Here is a 27,375-nt window from a genome sequence, read left to right on the forward strand (position 1 = left end):
ATTTGTTATTTCAGCAAAACTGTGTCATCGTCTGTCTATCTGACCAAAAGCATGTAAGACCACTTGGGAGACTGGGATTTTATCCCGGGTGCTCCAGCACCATCATTCTCATCCACACTGCTATGCGCACCTTGTCACTGGCCAAGAGGAGGGAGGATATGTATATTTAGAAAAATACTATTGAGAATAAGCACCAGGCAAAACTCCTCAGCACCCCTTCTGAAAAATGCAGGAATACAGTTGCAGCCCCAAATGCCAAGGAAAAATCCTTTCTCATGGTTAGCCTGTAGCACTAGGGAAAACTTTTAAATATGGGGTCTAATGTCTCCACTGTGTGCCCTCCCATGTGTTTCAGGACATAATGACTAATCCTACTCATGAATTTAAATTGTTGCCATTGTTTCCTAAAATTCATGATTAATAATGGTGGTCTGAGAAAGCTGCAATCATTGTGACTGTCTATCAGCAATGGCAGAACAATTTGACTGAGAATCTCATTTGAGATCCCTAGGCAACTAGATGTTTTCAATTAATACTGAATTTTCTGGGTTTATACCCTGGATAGTTATGAATTAGGTGCACACATGATTCTTTTTCATAGTGGAATACTTTTTTTTTCCTAGCTTGTTTAGTTGCACTTCTGTTTCTTCTACATATCTATTAATGTCTCTGTTATAGACGTGTAGGAGAACTAAAAGAATTAGTAACAGGCCTGGACAGACTGTTTTACTGCAGCTACTTACGGGGATTTCCCTCAAGATCTGTTGTTTACACACAATTACTTTTACTTAAAACTGATGGAATAATTAAAACAAATCCCCTGTGTGCCTTGGGACAGAGTTCTGGTTGAAGCCATATTTAAACAGTTGTCTATAAAAGGGTTTTTGTTTGTATTTTTTAAGGCGTGAAATGCGATTTAGATACTCTTCATTAATAAAAGTAGATTTCTGCAAAACACCTTATTAATATGCATGTGAGTTTGTCTTGGCACTGCAGAACAGGAGAAACTCCAGTTTTACTGATCTAAACGCTTCTTTAAACCTGGATGCTTTTTTTTTTTTTCTGTGAGTTTTGAACATGACTGTGATTATGCTGTCTCTAGCTCAGAAGTGAGAGCTGCTGTGTTGGTGCCTGGTCAGGCTCTGCTGTAGCTCTGCTGGTGGTGGGGTTCAGGGCAACTGCTTCATCGGAGGTGCCTGCTCCGATGTGTATGCAGAAGCAGCAAAAACTGTAACAGTTGGGAAGCTTGTGCACAAGCATCTTCATTTTGGTTTGAAAACTAAGCTGTGTAAAATCTGCAGGAAAACTTTCCATGTCCCCATCTCTTTCATCAAGTTGACTCTTGCATTGTTCACGAAGATGAACTCCCCATGGAGTTGATTTTGACCTTCCCTTTCCATGGAGCTGAAGTGTTACTGGTGATGTTGTGTTGGATGTCCAGACTGAACTTAAAGGTGGGGAAAGAACCAGGTGTGTGGCAGCTTATGACTCAGGAGCCAAGCTCTCAAAACTCAAATCTGCATGTCTGCAGCAGGGTATGGTTGCACCAGGTGAGATCTGATGCCAGTGCTGTTTAACCAGGCTTAAGATCCAGATCAACAGCTCCAGCTCTTGCAAGCTGCACGTTAGCTTTTCAAAATGTACCACTTGCTGGGTAGCAGCAGACATACAGGATTTATAGTGAGCTTTCAACTTTATTTATGACAAAACAAACCTTCACCGGGAAGTACAAATAACATAGGACTGCCATCCGATGTATCCTGCTAATGCATTTATGTTCTCTTGCTCTGCTCTCTCGCACTGATGCTGTCTCTCATTTTCAGCCTGTAGCTTTAATAATCTATGTCACTTCTTTCTGTACAATGTTCCTCCTGCAGCTTTCATTTGACAGCTCTGTTTTTAAGAGAGGATAAGCATGAAACTCCAGCAGAATCTGAAGACACATTTCTAATCTCAACCACATTTATTTTGCTACTTGGAAAGCTCACTATCTTGAACAGAGGAAAAAGTATTTTTCACACATGAAGTTGAGATGTACAATAGGTTTCCAGAGATGTCATTAATTCAAACTCAAAGTTAGTTACCCTGTAGTAAAAAGACAAATATGTATAAGCCCAGTTACTTGGATAATAGGCTTGATTCCATTATTTATCAGGGTGATTGCAATAATATGCCAGGCAGTCCAATGCAGGGAGGTATCCCATTTTGTTAGGTATTGAATGAAAGTGTCATAATATCAACCTGACTGGATTTTAAGATATAGCCTGAAGTAGCGGTTGAAACAAACAGGTAAATTGGATGACAACACGAAAATAAGAAATGAGAATAAGTTAACTGTGAAATAAGTGTTTCAAGGTAATTTGTTCCACTGTTCTTATCAGGTCATTATAGCATTTTCTATGTACTGTGTTTTTATCTATTGTAAGACAAGCTAAAACTCAGTTTTGCAGTGAAGCCACTAAATTGAAGCATTTTCCTGTGTGTGTTTGCCAGTATAGATGATAACCTTCAATTTGTCTGTTCTCTCTGTTTTACATGGGAAAGGATGTAAATGTCTGTTACAGCTAATGAAAAAATAGTGTGCCTCTTGAATATAGGATATATTTACCACTATGTGGTTGCTGCTGAGAGCTGGAAGATTAAAGCAGGATGGTAGGTATGGGTTTGCCGCTGTGGACAAATAGAACCTGATTTTGTGCCCTGCTCCCTACAGTAACTTTGGGAAGTGTCTTGGTGGGGGTGTGAAGACCAAATAAAGGAACTGCTTGATATTTAGCCCATTTTGATTGTGGTATATTGGCATGAGACTTTGAGGTCTGTTTAGTGAGTTAAAAGCTTCAGAGGGAATGTTTCACCAGCATGGAGGCTTAAAGAACTGATGTTTAACAGCTGAAAATACTTAATGCCACCAAAAAAGTCAATTTTCTGGCAAATAAGCCCTCTAGCTGCTCAGTAGCATTGACTGCATCACACAGGGATGCGTTCTGCCTCAGGCAGGGCAGAAATTGCACGTGATTTCTTTCAGGTTTACAGGTCTGAGCACAGACCCCTGGTCTACAGCTGCACCAGAAGTAGGGAGCTGTAAGAGGATGCTGCAGAACCACCTTGCTCTCTGTGGTAAAATGTACTCCCATGTTTATATATCTTCAGTAAAGTCAGTCTTATAAATAAAACTGTGCACTGTGGTGTACAGTTTCCCTTTTCTACTAGGGAAAACTCCCAAAGGATCATATTTCCAACAAGAACTTGAAGATTAAACACTTGTGTCAACCAGCATCTTTCATTTACCTGAGGGCTATCAGGGATGCATTTGTGAATGTAGGGACTAACATGGACCAGTGCCCTGAAAAAAAAACAAAAAAGGACTTCTTATCAGTAGGGCTTTCCCTGTGAACTTTCTTTCCCTTCTTCAACTCCTTCAGCTTTCTCCAAACCATACTCCTTGCAAAGAGTTAAAACAAGACAATTTTCTGAAGTTAACTTTGGTCCCTAACCTCCACACAGTTATAATACGGCAATAAGTAATCATAGAAAACCATAGGAAGGAACTGCAATTAAATATTATTCAAAGGAGTGCTGCCAAAAAGAGGTGTTTATACACCCCAGGAGCTGGTGCACCAAGTTGGTGTGATTCTCTATGGGCTGAGGAAGCAACCAACAGGAAACTGAAGTGCTTCTGTGAATTTGGAGATAGAATTTTCCATTAAAAAAATGAAATCATTGAGTAATATGATATGCTGAGCAATCACAGGAGCCTCTTTTTTATCTTTCTTTCACAGAGAGATATTCCTGGATTTCCTATTTCCCACACTTTTAAATTTTTTTGTAGTTCCTTTGTGTCTTCATTTGAGGCTATTCCTTTTCTTTAGGTCTTTTTCCAGCTCCATTCATGACCTATTGTGGTTTCTTGGGGATTATAGACTCCACAAGCAATTTTGAGTTGGCCATCTATTCTTGCTTCTTTCTAAAATGAGATTTGTTCTGTCACTAAACAATTTTCATTTCCAGGTTGTGAAATAATTTCCCATACAGGAAGGCTGGCTTGCAAAGATGTTTCAGGAAAAGTGGGAAAACAATGAATCAAAATTTTTGTTTCCATTTGACTGGCTCTTGGGAATCGAAAGCTCTTTGAGAAATTCAGGGTAAAACACTATCAAATGAGATACTAGTGATATACTGTTTGATCAGCTCTACTAAAAGAGAGTCTGTGAACCATCATGACCTCTAATGTCTCCTTTGTATAACCCCTGTGATGTGAGATTTGCTATGAGAAATGGAACAAGATTAATAATTAATAAGTTTACTGGTGTCTGAAATAGCGACACAAGGTTGGCTTTAGATGCATGTTTTATTAATGAGGTTTGAAAACAATTGCTTTCTCCCAGCAACAGACAGCTCAGACTTTTATACTGAAGAAAAAAGAATGGAGGTAAATATCTGGAGTTTTTGTTGCTGTTCCCCTCCCAGGGCATTAACAGAACTCAGTGACCACGTATAAACGTTGTGAAAAAGATTGTGAAGTTGTGAAGACGTGAAATGGGGAGCAAGCCTAAAATAAATTTTAAATCATCTCAAGACAACACACATGCTTTACCCAATCAACCTGAAATATGAAACATTTCAGAGCATTGCTCATTTTGCACACTGTGTAAGGAAAAAGTGTTTCATATTCTGCTAATGTGACAAAATGTCAGTGTGGCTATTAGGGGTACAGTATTTTCATTACTCAGACCTCATTACCCCACAGAAAATAGAAAGCCCTAACTTTTTGCAATGTTTCCCCCACAAATTATAACTACCAGTAATATAACAAAGAAAGCAATGTCTTAAAAAGTGGAAACATCTTTATTAAGTGAAAATAATTATACTAATCTTCCTTGAACTTCTAATTTTCTGAAAGTTATTCTTGTTCATGAGGGCTAGCAGCAATCAGAAGTCTGATTTTTTGTTATTAATATTTACTAGGAATAATTTTTTTAAGAATAAGCATGGCTGATGTAAACCAAACCTTTTGAAGAGAATCATCAATGATAGTTTAATTATCCAGTAAGTTACAGTTCATGTACAGAATTAATTGGAAAATAATGCTCTAATAAATATGATCTTCCCAACTTACATGCAAATTGAAGCTTTGCCTTCCTGCTCAGAATTGTTCCAAATGAATTTGTGGCCAGACACTGGTATGTTCCAAGATCCTGGTTTTTATGTGGGTTATTGATTGCCAAGCTGCCTCCAACCAACCTGTAGTGATAACTCATGGTAAGATCAATATCTGTACCATTTTGCTTCCACCTTTGAGGGGAAAAAAATCAAATTATGCTTATAATTTACAGAGCCTATTAATATTTATCTTAAATAGTGTGCTGTAGCATACCCGTAATGATAAAAATGTAGTTAAATATCACAAAATTATATCATTTTTCACACCAGACTGCTTCCTATATCAATTTTAATGATATCAGTAATTCTGCTATTTGAAAAATCTTTACTGCTTTTATGCTAGTCACCAGTGTTCATCCAAATGTCTACACAAAGTAATTATAACTTATTCATACAAACTAAGTTATCCATCCAGTTGGGAGTATGGTATATGCCTCAACTGCATCTACCTTATTTTTCTTAATATGAATGGTACCTGAATGCACACCACAGTCCTTGCAACTGATGTCATAAATTTGGTTACAAAAATTATTTGGAGTTATAAATCAGGACAAATTACACTTCAAAGGAGAGATGAAAGGAAAGAGAAGTTCTTATACAAGTTTGAGACTCTTAATGAGAATGCCATTATTTTAAAACATTTGTTCATGTTACTCCACTAAAGCAGAAAATGGATCATGTTTGCAACACTATCCAGCTATTTACAAATGTCAAAATAAAAATTATATTTCAAAGAAAATAAATATCTGCTTTAAGAAGGGTAATTTTGTGGCTGAGCCCTGAGTCACATCAGGGTTGAATTTTCATTGCCTACATGAGGTCTAAAGGAACAATAAAGGACCTCAGCCACTGATGTTTGCAAGTTTTGGGTTTGTTTATGCCACAATTAAGTTGTCAGCAGTACTAAAACTACATAATGATGTATTTTCTCCTAATTTTATACTATCATACTCTCTTAGGCCTGTATAATTTCTGCTGACCTACATGGGTGTGATGCCTACCCCTCCATAGGATGCCAAGACCACATAAGAGTTGTTAAGGGCTCACTTTGGGTTTGCCGAAGGCTTTATGGAAGTCCCCAAAATAAGGGAAATTGTATCCTCGTTAATTTTCTTGAAGGATCACAGCATAAAAATCTCTATTTTTATTTGCAGAGAAGAACTTACAATGATGATAGTTTCCACAGTTAACAAACTGAAGCAAACTTGTACAGTAACTATATTCCTGGAAGATCTGACCTGGATATGCAGCCCAGTGCTTTACTTCTGACACCCACAGGCCTTTCTCTACATGATCAGACTGCACAGGTGGTTGTTCTTCTGGAGGAGATTTGCAAACTATGCTGTCAAATGCAATTCTGTGTTCCAACAGAAATCTTGACAAATACGTAGAGAGAAGTGAGGATCCTGACCCTCTAAGTGGGCACTGGTTTTCAAAGATGAGTAATGACTGATTAAAATATTAAATCAATTGACTTCTATGAACGAATTCTAGTAGTGTTAAATAATTTATGTGGGCCTGACAGTCACTGCCTCCTCTTTCATGAATGCATCAACATTAAGAAACTTAGATGCAACAGTGGGCTACCGGTATTTCTTGCTACTAATTGCAGATTATTTTTGACCCTTCTGTACGTCTGTTCTTTTTCTATGTTTTGCTTTAGTTGGTCTAGTTTTTTGCTGTTGTTTTGAGATATTTTACTTTTTTTTTCTTCCCAAGGTTAGCAAAATCTTAGCTGGTGCCCATCCATGAGCCTACTCTATGAAGCAGTAGTCTGTAATAAGTGTTAGGCTTTTGCCATATTTCAGGATTTATATATATGGCATGTGCAGTCTAAATCTTTCAATTTTCTAATACAAAATAGTCTGGTATTTAGTTTGCCGCTTCTCTTTAATTTCAGAATCAATCACTGAAATAACTGCTGTCATCATTACATGGCTCTCAATTAAGCTCTATAATTGTTTTTCAAAACAAATGCAAAGTTGTTGGCTTAGTTGCTGCAAATGAATTCTTCATAGTATCCCCATAATCATTCTAATCACTGTGGTACAATAATTATTAGACTTTGCATATAGATCAGAGGTTCATCTCCTGGTGTGGGATTTTTCCTAATTAATATGCTTACATCACTGAAGGAAGCAAATTAATGAATTCATGTGATAGACAATGATTTAATGACTTTGTGTGTTCTGCAGTGTACTGTCTACTCCACAGAAATCTGTGCAGAATTGTTTTAAGAAAATTTTAGTATAAGCCTTTTAAGGCAGGGATCACCTACAGATTTTCATGACTTCTTCATGCAACCATTGAAAAGTACTTTAAATCAATTATAAGAAGTGCATATTAGACCAATTGTTTCAGAACCTAAACTTAAAAAAATGCTGTATTCTGATGGTGAATTCAATAGTTCCCTAGGAATGTAAGACTTCTCAAATCATATTGATATGCTTAAACTGAAAAAAAAAAAAACCCCACTGTGTTCCATGAATTCATAGAACAAATAACCATATTATGTTTGCTTCAAAATCTAACTTTTTATGGAACACCAGTTATAAAATGTTCCAAATAAATTCTTCATTAAGTTAAAGCCTTTGGGAATATATATGTGGGACCTTCCCAATTCCCATCTTGACTTAAAGATATCAGGTTAAATGTGGTCTGTTCTCTCGTCTTCTGTTTTCTTAAATTGTTAGCTATTTATCATAACATTTGGATATAACAATATATCAGTATTCTTCCAAACCAGTGGGTTATGTTAAATCTTTGATGCTGGACTTATTGGGAACTTCCTTCTAAAGTACACTACAGTCAAATCATTTCTGCTCCATTTATATGAAGATCAACTTGTAATATATGGTGATTTACTCGTTTATACTACTTAGTCAATACTTGTGATTTACTATTCAAATAGTCTCCATCTCCAAGCAAATAAAAATGAGGAGGAATAGAATTTGTTAATGAACATGAATGTGTGAGTAATTTGTATTTACAATGCAACTGCAAATTCTGTAATCTGTCTTTAGGGTAATAACTTAGAAAAGAATTGTGGAAATGAATTTCTGTCATGTTTTCACATTGGGGGAAAAAAAATTGATCCAGTCAACATCTTCAAAGAAGACATCAGCACATAAAACTTATAAAAATCGTAAGATATTAGAGATCTTTGCAGAATACAAATATTCTTAGGACTTGTTTGAGAAGTATTAATTTGTTTCATTATATGAAAGCTGACTGTGAAGCTGCATACCCACAGGTTTCTCTTAACTTGTCCTCTCTGAGTAGAATTTCTTTTGGACAGTGTATCTACTGACACCACTATTCCACCACCACTGCCTACACCCTGACTCATGGCCAAGTAAATCCAGCAGAGCTGAGAAAATGGAGCTTATGCTGTTCTTGGATTTCTTATTTATTTGATGAATTGACCAGTCTGTGTGTACATTACTGGGAGGAAAAAAAACTTGCATGAAAAAGCTAGTTTACATGATTACTCTGGATGCTGAATGTAAACTCAGGAAAAGTGTGAGTTAAAACTAAGCAGCTGAGACCAAACAGGAAAGTTCTAGATAACTACTTCTTCCCCTCCTCCCTGCCCCTCCCCAGTATGGAGGATGCCCACTTGTATTACACTGAGTTACTTAATGGAAGAAAACTGTGGAACTGTGATATGTTCATGGCTGGGCTGTAAGCAGGAAAGTGAAATTCATTCCTTAAGTTAGTTGATGATAATCCCTCCATCAGCTGCAACAGAAAAGCTCAAGTGGAAAAAATTAATAAATCTAATTTGAAAGGTTGTGTTTATTTACCACCAGCATCACACTGGGAAACAATTGAAATAATGTACCTGATATTATAAACAATTTTGACTGTTTAGAAAAAAAGGTATACTAGATAAAATGAGGACAATTATATAGATTTCATAACATGTTCTGATTTTAAAGATATTTATTTTCGTATTTTTGCTTCCATTGTGAACAGATCTGTGTTCTCCATTACTTCCAACAAAGGAAATATCTCATTTTTATTACTTAATCCTTAGCCTACTTCAGTTCTATGTAATTCTTGAGTTGTGATTGTTAGACAGAGGACTTCAAAATGAAGCTGCAAAAAGTTACTGTTATATTCAGTGGGTCTATAATACTAATATAATACAACACAAAACAAAATAAGACTTTTAGGAAACGTTAAGCATTTTTCTTTAAAGAAAAGATATTAACACAAATTTATTTATATAAATTTGCTAAATTATAAATTAGTTTGGATATAATTTTATTCCTGTTGTAGTTGTTCTGTATTTCTGTATCAAAGAAAAACCTTGCTTTAGTTAGTGCGGTTCTTTTTCATCACACAAAAAAGGATATGATTAAAATTTCATACTGTGCTTGATTTATCTAAAATTGTTGGAAATTTAAATATATGGGCTCAATCCTTATCTGATAAAACTGGCATTAGCTCTAGTGAAATGAAAGAAAAGTGCTGAAGACTTCTTGTTCCTTCCAAGTCATGGTGAAAACCTCCCAGGTTGTAAAGGCAGCAGTGATAGTATGATAACTTCTAACTGACCTAGGTAGTTCAGGATCTATGCTTAGATGCTGATCTGGTCTTACTAGAATAACTGAGGCTTTTCAAAATGTCCTTTTAGTACAAAGAAAACAACGAATCTAATTCATGGAGGGGAAGAAAGCATTAGAAAATGAAAGAGAAAATAGGAATATCAGATATTCATCTGGAAGATACCTTGTAGCTCTCCTGACAAATGAAACCTGCTGTCTCTACTACTTGTGCATGTGAGAAGTCTACAGTTGGAATGCAAGAGCAAATAATTTGTATAGGTCTCTGAGAAAGCTGCCGGTATGAATGGGTATGAAGCAGATGGATGGATGAACTGGAAATACTTGAAATTCATGACACTAACAAGTGGATGTTCATGTTGAAAACTGAAAGAACAAATGGGATGGGAAATGGCTGAGGATTTCCACTTATATAAAGACAAGTTACATTGCAAAAAGGAGATACAGTATTCCTTTACTATCACCATATCTGGAAAAGAAATCAATACATAAAGTACAAAAGCTAGGTTAGTAACTAGTAGTGACACCAGTGACACGCAGGAACCTGTTGTGTGAGCAATTAAAAGTTGTGTGAGCCTACTTTGTAAGGCACAATTTTCTTTCACATCTTGGAAAATTTAATAAAAGAAAAAGAAATTCATGCTTTTCCTAGCCATTATTTTCCCCATTCTTTTCTGAAGAGACTCATGTCATTTTTTCTAGATTTCAAGTTTTTCCTCCTATTAGATTTCCAGATCCTTAGTGTAACAACCTACTTTTCGATAAGTCCATAGTTATTGAATAAACAATCCTATATACCAAGGTTTTATTGGGACTACAGAGTATTGTAAGCTAAATATCAGTGCTGTGCTTTGCTCTTTCTCTAAATAAAAGATATATATATATATATATATATATATATATGAAGTGACAGAATTAGAAGTGGACAATGATGTTGCTCTTTTGCTTTCCAAGCATATCACAGAATGTTAGGGTTTGGAAGGGACCTCGAAAGATCGCCTAGTCCAATCCCTCCGCTGGAGATATTGATGTATGGAAAGTTTTATCAAATACAGATGCACATCTCAAATTTTCCATTTATCACAGCTCTTCTGTGGATTCAGAAGGAGTTTGGTATGTTTTCAGATACTTTGGGGCTAATTTTCAAGGATGTGTTTTCTTTTCCCATGTTAATTTTCTTACCAGTAGACTAGTAAAAATGTTTTCCCTTAATTCCTCAAGTTTACTATACCTGTGTATACTCTCAACACATTTTGAGGTACGTATGATCATGTACTACTGTCTAAGGCACAGTTAAAAGATTTACAGTGAGAGAATACTTTTCCAAAGCTGATTTCACCTGTAGTATGGGAGTGGATATCCTTTAGCTGTACAGTTCAGTAGGATTTCTGGATTTGCTGAGCCCATGGAATAAGTAATATCATATGGCTCTTGGATAAAGATAGGACCGTGAAGGGTTTCTTCCCCTGTGAAAGAAAAACGATAGTTTAAGATTAGGCTTCTTTAGTGTATCCTTACACATTAAGGTGTCCTTTGGTGTCCTTTGCTTTCAGTCAAAAGTTAAGGTCTGCTATTATATTCATCAGAGAATCCACCTCCAGACAATTGGCTATTAAGGAGGAAATATTTCAAACCTGATTGATAATAAAATCACATATCCTGGGTGTTTGTGATTTATTTTGCAAGTAACAGTGAAGACTAGCTTCTTTGCACATTTCCTATGGAAGCTGTAAGGCCATCTATCTCTCCCATCTACCTCATACTTGTGCTTTAGATCATGACTGGAAACAAGAAAAGATGAAATTGTGGTTTTATGTGTTTGGTGCTTCTACATCCCTGCTCTGTGGTGAAGTGCATGTGTCAGCCTCATGCCACCCTTTGACAGACAGGAGTTCACTGACTGCAGCAAAACTCTAGCAACACAGACATTTTGCTATGGTCCATGAGAGTTCATATGGTGGGAGAGGGAAAGGGAGGACCTCTAGCAGACCAACAAATATCTTCTAGATGGGTAGGTATGTTGTGGTGGGGTGATGGTCCTGGGCTTTTTCTTTCTTTTGCCACTTGGCCTCTCTTTCTGGTGATGGAGTCCAGCACGTTACGTCACAGTGTAGGGGAATCAGTCATTTCCTTCTCCTCCAACCCCTCACATCCTTTGATATATTATTTTTGTATACCTCAGCCTTCGTTTTGCTTTTCCCCTTGTTTGGGCTCTTTTCAAACAGATGTAGCATTAAATATAGGTTGATTATTCATTATTTTCACTAGAACCTGTATCTTCCCAGTGATCCACAGAGTCTAATTACAGCATATAAACACAAATGAACAACAGAGGTATTGGCTGTGGTGAGACCCATTTGCTTCCTCAAAATCTCAGAGATTACTGCAAGGAAAACTTTCATGGTGATTAAGTGATTTGTTCACAGCTATAACAAAACACTAGTGACAGAACAACTAAATGATCCCAGATTCTCAAATAAAGCTTAGCAACTGAATCATCCTCCAGTTCTCAGATGTCCTACATGAGAAACCCAAAAAGTTTGCAGTACAGTTACACAGCTGGGAAAAAGAGGTATTAACCCCAAAAACTAGGAGCTCTACACATATTCATCTCCCATTGTAGTTTTCAATCACTTAAATCTATTTCTTCCAAATTTTAAAAGAGCCAGATCATCATTGTTGTCAGCTTTTGTCTTTTTGTGACACTTGCTGTTTTTCTGAAATTCCTAATCCTGGAATTGTAGGAATAATTTTTATCTAAGCAATAAGAATATAATATTTATTTTATTAAATATCATTTTTTTTACTTTTAATTTAATAGCTGAAATATTTTTAACTAAATCATAAAAGTTAGCAAATCCATCTTTCTAAGCTTAAAAGATTAAAATTGTTGTCTACTGATGAATGTAGTCAAGCTTTTCTACTTCAGTGGATCTAAAGCAAAGAACATCTGGCAAAACTCTAGAGAGTGGTGAACAAATGAAAATGTTTTATACTTAAGCTTTTTGACTAGAAGCCTTTTTAAGGATGGCATCTGATAATCACAATGTTTTCCCCATATCTTAATTAACGTGGCAATTCCTATGTGTCTGTTAGCCTGATTTACACTGGATGTCCTTTGGAAACTCAGAAATTCAGCCCAGCTGTGAGTGTGTTTTCATGAGCAGTAGCTGTGAGAAATAGCCTCCAAAAGAATCAGAATAAAATTCAACATAGCAGTCAAAAAAGTTTGATTTTTTTTTCATATCATAATGGCTGTTCGGGTAGACACATCGTATTTAAGGAATATCTCATTTTATAAAGGAGATAGCATGGGTATACTAGAAAGAAAAAATACATCCTCTCAGTTTAGGATATAAAGTAAGTCAGGCTAGTAAACAGCTGAGATGTGTTAGTGGTTTGAAGATAAAACATTAAACTTGGCTGAACATTATATGTGATGTTATAAGTGACATGACAGACCATAAAATGTAGTAAATCCCATAAAAAGTATCAATTTCCATAACTTTTTCATTCTGTTAAACTTTGTAGACTATATGTGAACTTAGAGTAGACTCTAAATATTTCATGACTTATCCATAACTAGTGGGCACAGGTGAAAATCTCAGAAAATATGAAGCAAACCCAGTGAAAAAAACTGTTGCTGAACTGCATTCAAGACATGATATGGCCTTGCTGTTTGCTTTTGGTAGGGTTACTCAAATACCCAAAGACAAGTGTGTATTTCAGCCATTACCTCTGTCTTGAGCTTAAATACATTTTTTGTTTATTATTCTTTATATTGTGGTTCTTCCAGAGATCTTTAGTCACAGAGAAAGATGCTGTAGAAAAAATAAATAGCTTATATGGTACAGTTCTAACTTTCTGATCAGAAAGATTACACATCTCCCAAAATTGGCCCAAGACCTTAGACTATTTTTCCTTTATTTCATACTTCTCAGGATCAAATGGTTCTAAAATAAACCAGAAATATTTCTGTTTCTTATAGTAGCCTTTATTTGTTGTAGTGAATTGAGAAGATAATTTGTTCAGCAAACCATGTGAGGAAAGGCGAAGTGGTTCTCAGAGATGGTGACTGGACACAGTTAAATAATCTTTGTTTCTTTTCCTGTTCCTCTTCTATTTTTAATCCCTTGACAATTTTTAAGACTCCTTTTTTCACTGTTTCTGCAATTGATCCTTTGACTTCTTTTTTCTTTGGCAGGAATTTTCTTCCCTTCTGGGTTAATTGACTTAGCCTGTTAGTCACTCTCATTACCTTCCCAGAACTGCCACTGAAAATTTTTTCTAAAGCACCAAAATGAACTAGGGATCTTTGTTCCATTTTTCAAATAAATGTAGCTGGGTGGGCCTGAAGTTAGTGGTGGTGAGCTACCTGATGAACATAAAACCCCCTGATTTAGTTGATGAAATGTAAATATTTTGTTAAATATGAAATTAAATTTCCCTGATGAGTTCTAAGTGGAATTTAGACTCATTTGTCATTTGCAGACTTTTGAATATCTTAGTTTTGTATCCCCTTCCAGTATCCTTAATAATGCACAGTGTCGAATAAGGACACAATAGTTTACAAGCACCTCAACACCTCCTTTACAGTAGACGCATTGCAGACCCTATCACAAAAACATTGTCCATGAATTTTAGTAAAGGTGGCTTCATGCTATCATTTTGTTTTCTCTTTAATATCCTTTTCTTCCTGCCTGATCTGCAATAGAGAATAACACCAAATTTGTCAGAAATGATGTGCACTTTTTGAGCCAATGGTGTATTGTGAGTCCATCTCTTATTTATAGAAAAGGTCAGAGTGGTCATTTCTAATTTCCTGATGCATCCTTTTGTGTTTTGTATAGAGAAGAGTCATATATTTCTCTTTCATTCTCCAAATTCAATACCAGTCACCATGATTTCTCCAGAGATATATACGACAAATGAAATTTTGTAGGATTGTTTAATATTTTTTAAAATTTAAATAATTCAGATCTTTTTAATCTATTGGAACATGAATATTTGATTTATCATTTTTATACACAAAACTTGTGTGCAAATCTTCAGCATACTGGTTGAAAGTAAATATAATTTATTGCTATGGAGTGTTTTATAAGAAGTTAAAATGTGGTTTTTTATTACACCAAATCAGTTTGATCTCCATAAGGACCATAATTATGCTAGTCTGAATTCAAATCTAAAGTACGAAAATGAAACAAGATTCCTTTATTCATTGTATGATGTTGTCTTCAGCCAATACAGAGATTAACACAGTGCCAATGGAAGAGGAGGAAGCCTATTTTTTTCATAATTATGTATCAGCAGAGGATATCCCAGTGCTTTCCTTTCATTGCTTTATGGGCAATGGTTAGTTACACTGGGCTACAATATTCATAGTAAACGTAGTCAAAGAGTTCTTGGTTAGTCCCAAAAAATATTTAAAACTTTCCCATCCAGACAAGGAGAATGAGACACAAATCTGGAGTCCAAAGTTAGTCAACTTAATTTCCAGCCAAATCCTGCTTCCTGTTCTTTCCTGTTGTTTGACTCTGGATGGCTTCATATTCAGCTCCTTATGAGGTATCTGCTCAACTAGAAATGCTAAGCAATAACGCCTGAGAGCAACTGAGGCTGGCCAGGACCCAGTCTGTAACATATAAATATATACAGGTAACTGATTGGGCTGGTGTTACAAACCAACTGACTTTTTATCCTTTTCCTACTACGGATTTTTCTTTCTATTGTGGTGGGGTTTTTTTTCAAAGTGGAGTTGCAATTACTGTTGCCCCAAATTGATCAGTAATACCAGATAAACACCATGCCCCATTTGCAGAGAAAGACCACATAAGGCTTTTTGTTTGCCTGGGTAAATCAGTTCCAAGTAGACAAACTCAAGAGGATTCCTTGTTCAAGGCCCAGAAACACACGATTCTATTGGTTTGAGAGTTACAAAATCTGCAATATTTGCAGCTTCTGTGATTGTTTCTGTTGCCATGGCATTTTGTGGAGCTTCTCAGAGATTAGGAGTCCTTTGTGCTGTGTGTTATAGAACAAGTAGCTAGAGGTCTTGCATTGAAGCACCCCAAATAAATGATGGGCTAGGGATGTTCTTTCCTCACTTGGACTCAAACAGTAGGGATGGAGGGGTCATGCTGCTGCCTAGGTAGTCATATACATAGAATATCAGTGTATCCTTACCAAAGGTTGTCAGAATAAAGAGGCCAGAATAATGGTAAAACCTGTTCTCCAAAAAGTTTCTAAATGCAAAACTGCCATAATTCACATAAGCAAACCAGATATGGAGGAATTTATCCAGGCTATTAAGTTCCAGGAAGGCTGTAAATTCCAGGGGTAGTGAGTTTCTAATGAATCTTTCTTAATGTGCCTTAGGTAGAGCCTCATATCTGATTCAAAACATTAATATGACTTTATGGGCCAAAGCTGACACCTGATTAAGAGGCCTCTTTTAAATCAGCTTGATAGTAAAACACCTGTCAGTTCTAGCAAAAAGGATGGTATAGGTGAGCTAGAGACTTCTTCCTTGTAATGACAGTATGAGCAGCAAATATATGAAAAATCCAAATGACTTCAAAATATGTTTAATTTTCTTCACAGCTGAAGAAATTAGTAAGTTTTAATTGGAAGAGGGGGAAATTGTAGGGCCCACGGATCTTTAAATGGGATTGACCCTCTCCTGGAAAATGACACTAGGATTTTTGATTGAATCTTGTCAGAAGAAAAAGAGAATTTTTATTTTCCTCATTAAAAGCCTGGACCAGGTAGCTCAAGGACTTTAAAATGACAATGGCAGATGGCAAAATGAGAGACTGCTAACAGGAAAGAATAAAGTAATACACATCAGTTCAAGGAATCAGGCATTAACACAGAAACAGAAGATGGGAGAAGAAGTAAGAAGCATAAAAGGGTCATGAAAGCATTCCAGAAAAAGAAAAACAACTTGTCAGTACTAAAGGCAATGGGAGGCAGGCTTCCCTCTTCTCCCTCTTAATGACACTCAGTTCTCAATCTGAGAGTGACGCAGGAGACTACAGAGAAAGGGAGATTAGAAGAGATGTTATATGTTTGAGCAGGCAGAAGCAACCTAAAACCTGCAGGATTTTCCCAAAGGGCCTTCAGCTTTCATGTGTTTTCTCCCTTCAGACGTTGATGCAAAGAGCTCCAGAGACACGGGGCTCCTTTCAAGTTTCAGCTTCTCTTGAAAAAGTCAAATTGGGAGTAGTGGTGAAATTCCACATTGTCTCTGTTATCAGACACCAAAACCAGAAAGACACTTAGTTAACTCTGATGTAGGGAGAGAGGTAGGCATCGAGGAGGCGTGCAGGGTGAAGTCCTGGCCCCACTGAAGTCAGAGAAACTCTCAGTAATAAATTGAAGCTTTGCGCTTGAGGTTAGATTTTATATACAAAGCTGTCTATAAAATGACAGTCAACAGTGCAAGGCATCCCTTTAATCTGGGACACAGTAGGATAGCGATACCCTTTCCTTGTAGATTTAAAAAACAGTGAGTGTACGGAGACGAAAGGAGGTGTAGCTGTGAACCTGCCATTTCCCAGCAGCAGGGTTGGAGCCATCATGGGCAGGTTGCCTGTGGCTCAAGACCAGAATAGTTAGGGTGTCTCCATTCTCAGCAAATGGCACAGAAATTTTAATTATCTTCCATGAGAACTATTCTGTATCCCCTAAGTTGTATTCCTTGAAAAATTATACAAATATTACAAGACTTTTCCTAATATTTAAGCATAAATATGTAGGTAGGGTGACCTGAAGGTAATGTGGCAAGCAACACACTCAGGTTAAATACTAACCGTACATTTTCCTGTAGTATTTGGGTGTGAAAACAAATAATAAGAGTATAAAATATTATTTTAATTACTAATATACCAGCTGTCAGGATTGCCAGATTCTAGCATATGAAAATAAGGTGCAATATATCACAAGTAATAATTATGGAAATATTGTGCAAAACCAAGCATATTCTTGAATTCTGAGGCTTTTTCAATTGAATATACATATCAACAAGAGATTTTGTCAAAATCTGATGCTCATATATTTTTTAACAGTTCTATTATGATTAATCAGTATTGCTCCAACACTTTGAAGTAACTTTCTGTGAATATAATTGGGTATCAGTGAATTTATTAGCCACCTGCATTTTAGGCTAACAGATACACACATTGTAATTCCAATATAATCAAAGCTAGATCTCTAAATGTCAAAATGTGATGTTTCTCACTGCATCATACTGTCTACAGCAATCAAATTCTTACTTCAGATTTATACAATACTAACTATATTCAATACAAAACCAAAATATTCCCTAAAGATTCCAATCCAGAAGTTCAAGATACGGTGAAGAAAAATTGCTCATAATTGAAGCATTCTAGATAGCATTCAGTGGAGCTTCACTAATTTACACTTTTGGTTACAGATGAGCACAGATTTATGAACAATTCATTGTGGACATATGTGTAAAGGTACAATAGCCTGAAAAGGTATAGGGGCTATAAACAGACCAATGTGTGGACTGCATTAATAATGTAATATTCTATTAAAAGATAAATGTGTGAGTAATAATGCTATAATTACTAACTGCGCATGACTTCATTGGCTGTATTGAAAGATTTTCTGAAGACTTTTGTGCTATTGTGCAAGATGTAGACAAGATAAAAAAGCCTTTTTATTTGTGAAAGTGATTTTTTTTATGTCATGAACTTGGTTGTGTCCTTCAGATACAGAACTATTGTGGAACAGCCATCTAATTACAGAGACAAATATCCACAATGAAGTTAGAGGGATGTGTCTTCTTGATGTATAGTAATTCTGACGTGCACTCTTCTCAATGAAATTTCATTAGTTTTTATGTTACTAGGCAAGATGAATAAATAAGAATGAACCTTTCCAATCTACTGCACAAGTGTTTTGTTCACTGTAATTTCAGTTATAAGTGAGACCTAGATTTGATGACAGATACTGTTTGCTGCATTGTACTGCTGTAATATTCATTTGGCACCATTGCCAACCTGACTGAAGGCTTAATTCAATAATTTACAATACAGGAAAAGATAACAGCTATATCATTTAATATCATGACAGTTAAATAAATCCAGCACTTTTTTTCTTCGTAACTTTTTTCACGCAAAATATAACTGTGCTTTACTGTCTTAAGAGGATGGTGATTAATTAAACTCAGCTAATTTTGTCACTGTTAGTGTTGATCAGCCCTGGGTTTTTGTGTGATGACCCCAAAATTCCATTGCAACTGTTGATAGATGCTCTGTAGGAAAGAGGAGAGACTGAAGCACCAATTTGAATAAGCATCTAACAACATGGCGAGCTACAGTTCTGCTTATACTCAAAACCAGGGGGGGGGGAAAATAAATAATAATTAAAAAAAAAGAGACCTTCCATTTCAGACCCATTTCAGCCTTTTCTTTAAGCATCTTGCCTTGCAGCCCTGTGCTCCCATCCAGTGACTCTGGACACAGAAGGAGATAAAAAGGAATTGCTCCATTGCCTCCTTCCTCTCGATCCTGAGCAAGCCTGGGAGAAGGAATAGCTTTGTCTCTCTTTTCTCCTTTTTTCTTGGTTAGGGTAAACCATATGAGTGGTTTCAAGAAGCTAGACTGAAATGTCTTATTTCTCCACCCCCACTCCTGGCTAGCTTGGGACAACCAAGGGACAGCCAAGCCTCCAAACTTCATTTACACAAATCTCTACCATCTTTCTTGGCACCTCTCTTCCTGCCCCATGGCAGAAAGACTTGGGGAATCTGTTGGAAAAATATGGATCAATTACAATTGAATTTACTGGGACACTTTTTTTTTTTTTTTAAATTATTTCTCCAGTGTGACTACAATTTCAGTATAGAAAATGTGCAGCAGCTTGATGAATGCTCAGTTTGGCTAACATTTTCACAGCTGGTAGTAGATACAGTTTTAGGCTTCATCAATTCTTCTATTTTTTTCTATGTAGAGAGTATGAGCTTTGAAGTCAGTGAAAGCCTTTCAGTGCCCTAATCCCTACTGAACAAAGTATAAGCAACTGATACTCCGTTTTTTAATTAGTCTTCTCTGTATGAGAAACACTGTCCTGTGTAACATATACTTATCCTATACTTATGTGCATACATAAATATATAGAATATGGGCATCCTTGCTAGCAAATACACAAATAAATACACACACACTATAAGGAAAGAGGGAAGAGATCTTCTAAGAATGTCTCTTTGCTCTTCTATTTATATTGTCTACACGCTATGTAATAATGATAATTGATGTACTAAATACTTTAATGCTTGAAAACTAAGATTTCAGTGTGCAACTGCTACTGATGACAGCTGCATTATCTTCAAGTAGATGCTTCCTAGCAAAAATCCAGCCACACTGGAATGAAAAAGAAATTATGAAAAAGGCTAGTTTGTAAAGAGTATGAATATACTAAAGTAAACAATGAATCCTCTTTTGTTTCCAGAGGGCACACTTCGTAATTTCCATTTCTGTTCAAAAGGAAATGTTGTAATGTGAAGCAGTATTTTGGATTTTTCAGTGTTATGAATCCCAGACCTTGTGGAAAGCTAGATACAATCACCATTGTAACAGACTTAAATTGCAGGTGGATGTTTAAGGTCTGTGTAGATGTTATTTAAATTTTACTTATTTACTTTGAATAACTGGAATGAAATGGCTGCTTCGTAGATTCTTGCTTTTCCCACTAGGGTTTAAATAACAGGCAGGAATGAAGTTAGTCAGGAACTAGCTGTAAAAACTTGACATCAGAAATTATTTTGTATGTAGATAGAAAGGTTTGTATTCTGGAATAAAGCTTAGAAATAGTAGAGATCATGAAGATAATAGAAAAACATGTGAAGATAATTTATTTTTGTGGTCCAAATTACTACCACAGCAAAAATCCTTAGGGCACAGGAAGATCTGATATAGAAATTTCAGGCTGCCACCTACTTTTTGCTTTCAGATGATTGATAACTTGGGAATAAAATCTTGGAAAATAAATCATTTTAAGCAATTAAGGTAATGTCAAACCAGGCAAGATTAAAAAGATCTTTATTTTCTTACATATAATTGAAGAGGAATGCAAGAGATATTTATAACATTTTAAACCTAAGGCAGATCTGATTAAAGCTAGATTAATCAGGCAGGATATTATCGAAATATTTATCGTATTGACTGACTGATTTACATATGCCTGTCATCACAGTATTGACATGCATTTAATAGATAAACTATATTTGGAACTTAAACAAAAAAAAAAGTCTTTCTTGACCAAAAATTGACTATTGGTTAATGAAGAAACTCAAGGGTCAAGCAAAAATGTCTCTTTGCTTTCCCTCTTAGCTCTTTGCATTGCCATAGAAGTAGAGAACTGCTGCCTGGTGTGGGGTATACGGCACAATTCTCTGCTCCCAGGGGATTTGGTTTAATTGTGTCTGAAAAATCATCCCCATTGTGCTCTGGATCTGGTATTGCATGTAACATAAAAGTAGAAGAATATACAGCATAGCTATATGCCGTCTCTGCTCTTACAAGTCTTCTTTAAGTGTCTACTTTTGGCTGACTCTCACATAATCAGTTGGATGCACCTTTATTTTAAGCCAGTATGGCTGTTTAGATGTGATGTACTTTGTGATATACTTTCTTGTACAGCATCACCTGCAGATCTGCCTCATCTTTAGAGTACTTATGTTTAATTATTACTTTGACATCCTAGAAAAAAAAAAAAAAAAAAAAAAACCAACAAAATAAAACAAGACAACACACTGCTATCATAAGAAGCAGAGGGAAATAGTGACTTAAACAGTCTGTATCTCAGAAAAACCTCATTGGGATTTCATGGAAGATAGCTTTACCATTAGACACCTACTGCATTTCAGCAACCTGCTGAAAACAGTGAGGTGCAACAGCTCCCCATGAAAGGACATCAAAACCCTCTATTGTGGAAAATATTAGGCAACCAAAATATAATTAGCATTGTATATTATGTTATTGTGTCAGGCACTGAAAGCTCCCAGGCACTTTTAAAATAAATAGAATAAACAGAGATAAACGAAACTGAACTCTGTGAAATGTCATCAACTAAGATCTGTTTTATTACTGGCAATTAAACAGTGAAAGTCAAAACACAAGGTATCATTATCACTCATTGATTAAAAACTAGTTAGAATATTGCATTTCGAACTAACCTACTGCTTTGCTCATTATGTATTTCAGCATGAGCAACGGCACAATATTTCAGAAATAATTAGGAACACAGCATAGGCGATCAGTACTAATGTTGTTGAATAAAATTGCCAAAGCAAATGATCATAGATCGACCAAAAGACACTATTCAAAGCCATCATCTTTTGAGACTATTTAATATCTTCATGATGATCTCTTTCTGAGCAAACAGAAATGAAGTTAAAGTCTTTCAAGTAATGGCATCCTAAAATTCAGCAGAAGCCACAAATACCACTGCAAATACTCATTTTTGGGTAAATAACAGCTAGCAGTTGAGTTGTTTGGGCAATTTTTGTCTATAGTCTCTGTTTTAAAGGAGCTAATATCAACATTTCTGATGTCTGGCAAGCTGGGAATGCCTTCCTGTCAAATTACTGTTCTTTTCCATTCAAGTAAAAAATGACCTTTATCTGACCTGTTCTAAAAAAAAAAAAAATGACAGCGTAAATAGCAAAACAAAATCCAATTGAAAGGAGATTTAAAAAAAAAAAAAAAAAACAAAACAAAACACCACAAAAAAAACCCAGCCTGATGGGGCTGCACTTAAATTCAGCTTTGGAGCAGAGACAGGGAAGGGTTCGACAAACAGAGCTGACCTAACCATGGCAGGAATTGGGACCAGGTTTATGTGAAGTGGCAATGCTGCTGGACATGTCAGCAGGCTGAAAAACCTGGGGAAAATTGGAAAGGGGGAGAGACCTACCACGATACCTTTAAGGCAGTCCCTTTCCCCTTCCAGTGTCCATGTTTGACATCATTTCAATGCTCTACTGTTATAAACAGCAGTAGTCCAAAACACAGTTTTCATTAAGTGTCCCAGTTAATTCTTCCTGAGGCACTCACTCCAGAGAAGAGCATGTAGAGCATGGGATGATACGCCACTTGGGAAAATTTGGTACGATTTGTCCTCTTGTGTCTCTTGTGCATGTGTTTCCAGAGGAAAACCAGAAACAGAAATGCTTTTCACAGGCAGATATCAAAACCTCCACATATCTGGTACCTGCCTGATTGCCAGTGACAGTTTAGCCACCTGTTATCTCTTTACCCTCTTAGCTGCTTCTTTTTATCTCTACTTTCATTATCTGTTGTAATCTGGCAATTTTAATAAACAGGAATTACTTACTAATTAAAAAAATACTTTCACACAGATACTAAAAGCTGTAATTTCAAATCACGTCTTTGCCTTTGTTATCATCAAAATTCTTTTGCAAAACAATTTCTCCAGCTGGGATTTATACTGATTCCCCTATGCTACAGTATCTAATGCTTAGGGCACAGTTTAGCTTTTACTCTTGCCCATTATTTCATTTAAACTCCCTGTTTTCTCTCTTTTAAGAAGCACACAAAAACTAATTTAAGCTTTATGCCTTCCCCCTGCCTGGCAGCCTTACAGAAAGGACAGTATGAGTGTGGCTGGAACCAAGTCCAGGCTCAGGACATCCTTACACTTATGTCAGTCCACAGAGTTCTCTGCAATTTTGTACAATTTCACTTATTGGGCTGGAAATAGAAATAGAGATCATGCAATCAACATTCTGAATAGCCTGACGGGAGTCCTAATGCAAGGACAATAATGAAATACAGGGAAAACATTTCACATGTATTACTTTTCCATAAATTTTCTCTAATCCAAAAATCACAAAAATGCTGTAATTCTGCAGAAATCTTGCATACTTAGATTGCATATTTTTCCAAGATATGGTAGGAACTGATAACAGGCTGCTAAATTACTGCTTAATAAACCACTAAATGACTGCCATCTAAGATAACAGGGCATTAAATGACAACTATTCATGGAAAAAGTAGGAGTGCCGGAAGAACTGCAAGAGGACTCTGCATAGAGGAAAATTGGATTAGTCATCTCATCTATGCCAGTGGTGAAATTCAAACTGAAGCAAATTTGAAGAAAAAAAAAAAAAATAGGAAAGGGGTTTTATGCCATAATGCGCCAAAGGAAAAAGTACACTCAATGTGGGAGCTACTTCTTATCACAGTGAAGCTGAGCTGAGGCAGGGAGTATTTAAATTACAGCAATAATGTGAGCAGTAAAATGTAATAAATGTAAATAAATGTAAAAAATGTAATAAAATGCAAAGGCAAAAACCAAAAATCATCAAATAACAAAGACAATATTCAATATTATTTAAAAAAAAATAAAAAAAATGTAGAGATGGTAGAGAATTTCAGGCTGTGAAGACAAAAGGCCAGGTGTTACTTGAATTCAGGTTCCTGATCCCCCGATTTCAATGGGGTTTAGGCATAGAAGTTCTTATTCTTACCATGAGGGCTAGAGCCCTGATCAAAAGAAGTGAAAGGCACTGGCAAGCTCCATGAGGGACTGCTTTGTTTCAGTCCATACATCACCATCTGGTGTCATCCATCTACAGGAAGGGTTGTCCCAGAAGGCTGAAAACATATTTGCTTGACTTGTAGTAGTTGGAAAATTGTATCATCTTGACTGATACTTAATGTGTCTGCTGTGTAGTATCATCAGTAGAGTTATGACAAACCGTCTGAAGGCCATATTTCTGGGGAATGACATAATCAATGATAGATACGGCTCTAATTTAGGCAGGCTTAGAGTGCAGAGTTTTAAAGGAAAGAAAGTAGGATATTCCATGTTCCCTCTCCTCAATAACTGCATTCAGCCGAATTTACAACACGTCTTGTATTAACACGTTTATTTCCTGTGTCCTAGTATTTTCACGTCTCTATTATCTTGAAAACTATATGGGCATTTTAGTAAAATGTCGGTGCAATATAACACATTCTTGGTTTATTATTTTGACTTGCAGTGAATGTCCAACTTTGGGCTGACAAAAGTGCTCTTTTCTCAATGTCTGCCTATAATTTAGATATGCATAAGCACAGCGCAGTATTTTACACTTATCAGACTGCGACATAAAATCTTGAATTTCCTTAAAATATATATGAATTTCAGTTGATTTTTCAAATCAAATTGTTTAGATTTATAGCCCAAACTGTAAAACCAAGTTATTTTAAGGCACAAAATGTGAATTAGGTTGGATTCTGTTCATGGTGTTTCAGTCTTTTCCATACAAATGTTAGATGCTTAACTTTCATGTCAGTCTTGATCTGTAAAATACAGTAACATTTAAAAGCATTTAAGGATCCTGGCATCGTGAAGGAATTAAATTCAAATCTTCAGAACTTTTGATCTGCAGCTATCTGTCCCTGGAAATGTTTCAAATTTGTAGATGCGCAGCTCCTAATATTGTATTTCTGTACTTCTTCAGAAATTATCAATTTTGACAGCACTGACCAAGCACAGGTCTTAGTCACCATGAGTAACCTGAAGCAGCTCAGATGCACCAGTGCTGCTTTGTCACACTGAGAACATGAGCCCCACTCTCTGTTAAAATGCTCCAGCTCCTCAGGAGCTGATGACTGAAAGTTACTTTGGAAGTGACTGCAGGAGGACACACCTGCAGATGATATAATTTTACACTGCTTTTAATATCTAACAGTTCATTTTGCCAGAGAAAAAAGAAAGAGACAATGAGTATGTCTTTTTGATACTGTCATGTAGCTGGCAAAGATCCGAGTTTCATGTTTGTTTTTTTTTTTTTTTTTACCTACTTTAGCTAATGACTTTCTGCTACTTTTGAATAGAGGAAGCTTTTGTAAAAGTAAATATCACTACAAAACACACTTAGAAATTTTGTGAGAGTAATCCCTTCAAGAGCTGTGAATTTAAATGTTATCACGGAATCACAGAATCAACTGGATTGGAAAAGACCTCAGAGATCATCAAGTCCAACCCTTGGTCCAACTCCAGTCCATCTACTAGATCATGGCACTAAGTGCCATGTCCAATCTCAGTTTAAAAACCTCCAGGGATGGTGAGTCCACCACCTCCCTGGGCAGCCATTCTAATGCCTGATCACTCTCTCTGTAAAGAATTTCTTTCTAATACCCAGCCTAAATTTCCCCTGGCAGAGTTTAAGCCCATGCTCCCTTGTCCTATTGCTAACTGCCTGGGAGAAGAGACCAATCCCCACCTGGCTATAACTTCCCTTCAGGTAGTTATGTCATAGAAAGACTTGAAAATACACTTGGAAACAAAAATGAACCTGGAATCCAGATAAACTTCATGTGGCTTCAGATTTTATAAAGAGTAATAATAAAACTAGCTTTGTTGTTTGCTTTCTGTACTTTGAAATACATATTAACAATGTGGAGGTATTCCTGGCCTCTAGATCTCACTGTATGTTTTTAGTGTTCTGTGGCTGTTCTTAGACTCTCTAAAGCAGCGGTGTGAAACTCATTTTCACCTGGGGAGTAGTTATATTTACACAGTCCTAAAATTATATTCGGCCCTTTGAAGGCAACTGCAAGGCTGATGTGGCCCCCTGTGAAAATGAGATTCACACCCTTGCTCCAATGAGAAGACAGTGTTGTTACTGGTCAGTAAGCCTTGCAAGCCAGGGGCATAATTGGGAATAAACACTATTTGAATTTGTAATTAGATTGATATGGTATTAAGGAGATGTACCTTTCTTTAAGGCAACTTTGTGGAGTACATATGCATCACCATTTTAATTGCAACACCACACATAATTTGGTATACCGTCAATTTATCTTCAGGAGACACTGGGGGTTAATGTAGTGAAAAAAAAATTAGACTAATTAGAAGATGACAAGTTGTAGCTGATAAGGTCACTTGCCAGGCAAATATGAATTCAATATCTATTGCATAAATGAGTATTTTTTTTTTTGGCCTAGAGCATACTGTTTCTGTTTTGCAAAACCAGAAATGTTTACAAGAAAGACGCAGAGCAAACTCTTTCATTTCTACTACATTTAGTGTGAGGCAGAATAAATCTAATCAGAAAGAGTAATTTGAGGTATAATGTTATATTCTGATGTAAATTGCATTATCTCATCAGTGATTTCAGTAGCTTTAGACTAATATGACTGAAATACGAATCTGATTAATGCTCAACAAGGCATTACTGGTGATTAACCCCTGCAGTTTTTTCGCACTGCCTGTACTGGTATCCATTTTTTTATAAACTGTAGGAAAAGTAATCAATCATCAAAAACTATTTGGCATAAATGTGTGAAGTGAGACAATATTAGAGGATGAAGAAATTGCATTCCATAAATCACTTTTGTGTTGGTGGGAAGTCCATCTAAGTATGTGAGTCAAAGTTTGGATAGATTTTACTCTAAACTACAAAGCCATTATCTGGGGTAAATTCAGGGCACAGACGATGAGATGGAGACTGTTCTGTGGTTTGGGAGAAGAGGCAGCCTGGATATCTGCTGGGGTAATGGAACAATATGAACAAAAATCTGTCCAAGAGCACACAGCAATTCAGCAAAGGGGAAGTCAGTTCCAAAGGACAGTGTTTCTCCTCTGATTTTATGCTTTTATTTTC

At 36.2% G+C, this 27,375-nt stretch overlaps 1 protein-coding gene across 4 annotated transcripts in view; it reads right to left on the reverse strand.

Annotated features, from left to right (window-relative positions):
• LOC136105729 (contactin-6) overlaps positions 1–27,375 on the reverse strand; it is a 143,537-nt gene that overhangs the window by 74,102 nt on the left and 42,060 nt on the right. For 3 of the 4 annotated variants that reach the window (XM_071813213.1, XM_071813210.1, XM_071813211.1), the window contains 2 exons: positions 11,071–11,197; positions 5,117–5,292 (listed from right to left, as the gene is read on the reverse strand). In XM_071813213.1, coding sequence (XP_071669314.1) covers positions 5,117–5,292; positions 11,071–11,197 — 303 coding nt within the window. The remainder of the gene's footprint in view (positions 1–5,116; positions 5,293–11,070; positions 11,198–27,375) is intronic. The other variant, XM_065845508.2, reaches the window with a different exon arrangement.

Source organism: Patagioenas fasciata, chromosome 10, assembly GCF_037038585.1.
Source record: "Patagioenas fasciata isolate bPatFas1 chromosome 10, bPatFas1.hap1, whole genome shotgun sequence".
In the NCBI taxonomy this organism is placed as follows: domain Eukaryota; kingdom Metazoa; phylum Chordata; class Aves; order Columbiformes; family Columbidae; genus Patagioenas; species Patagioenas fasciata.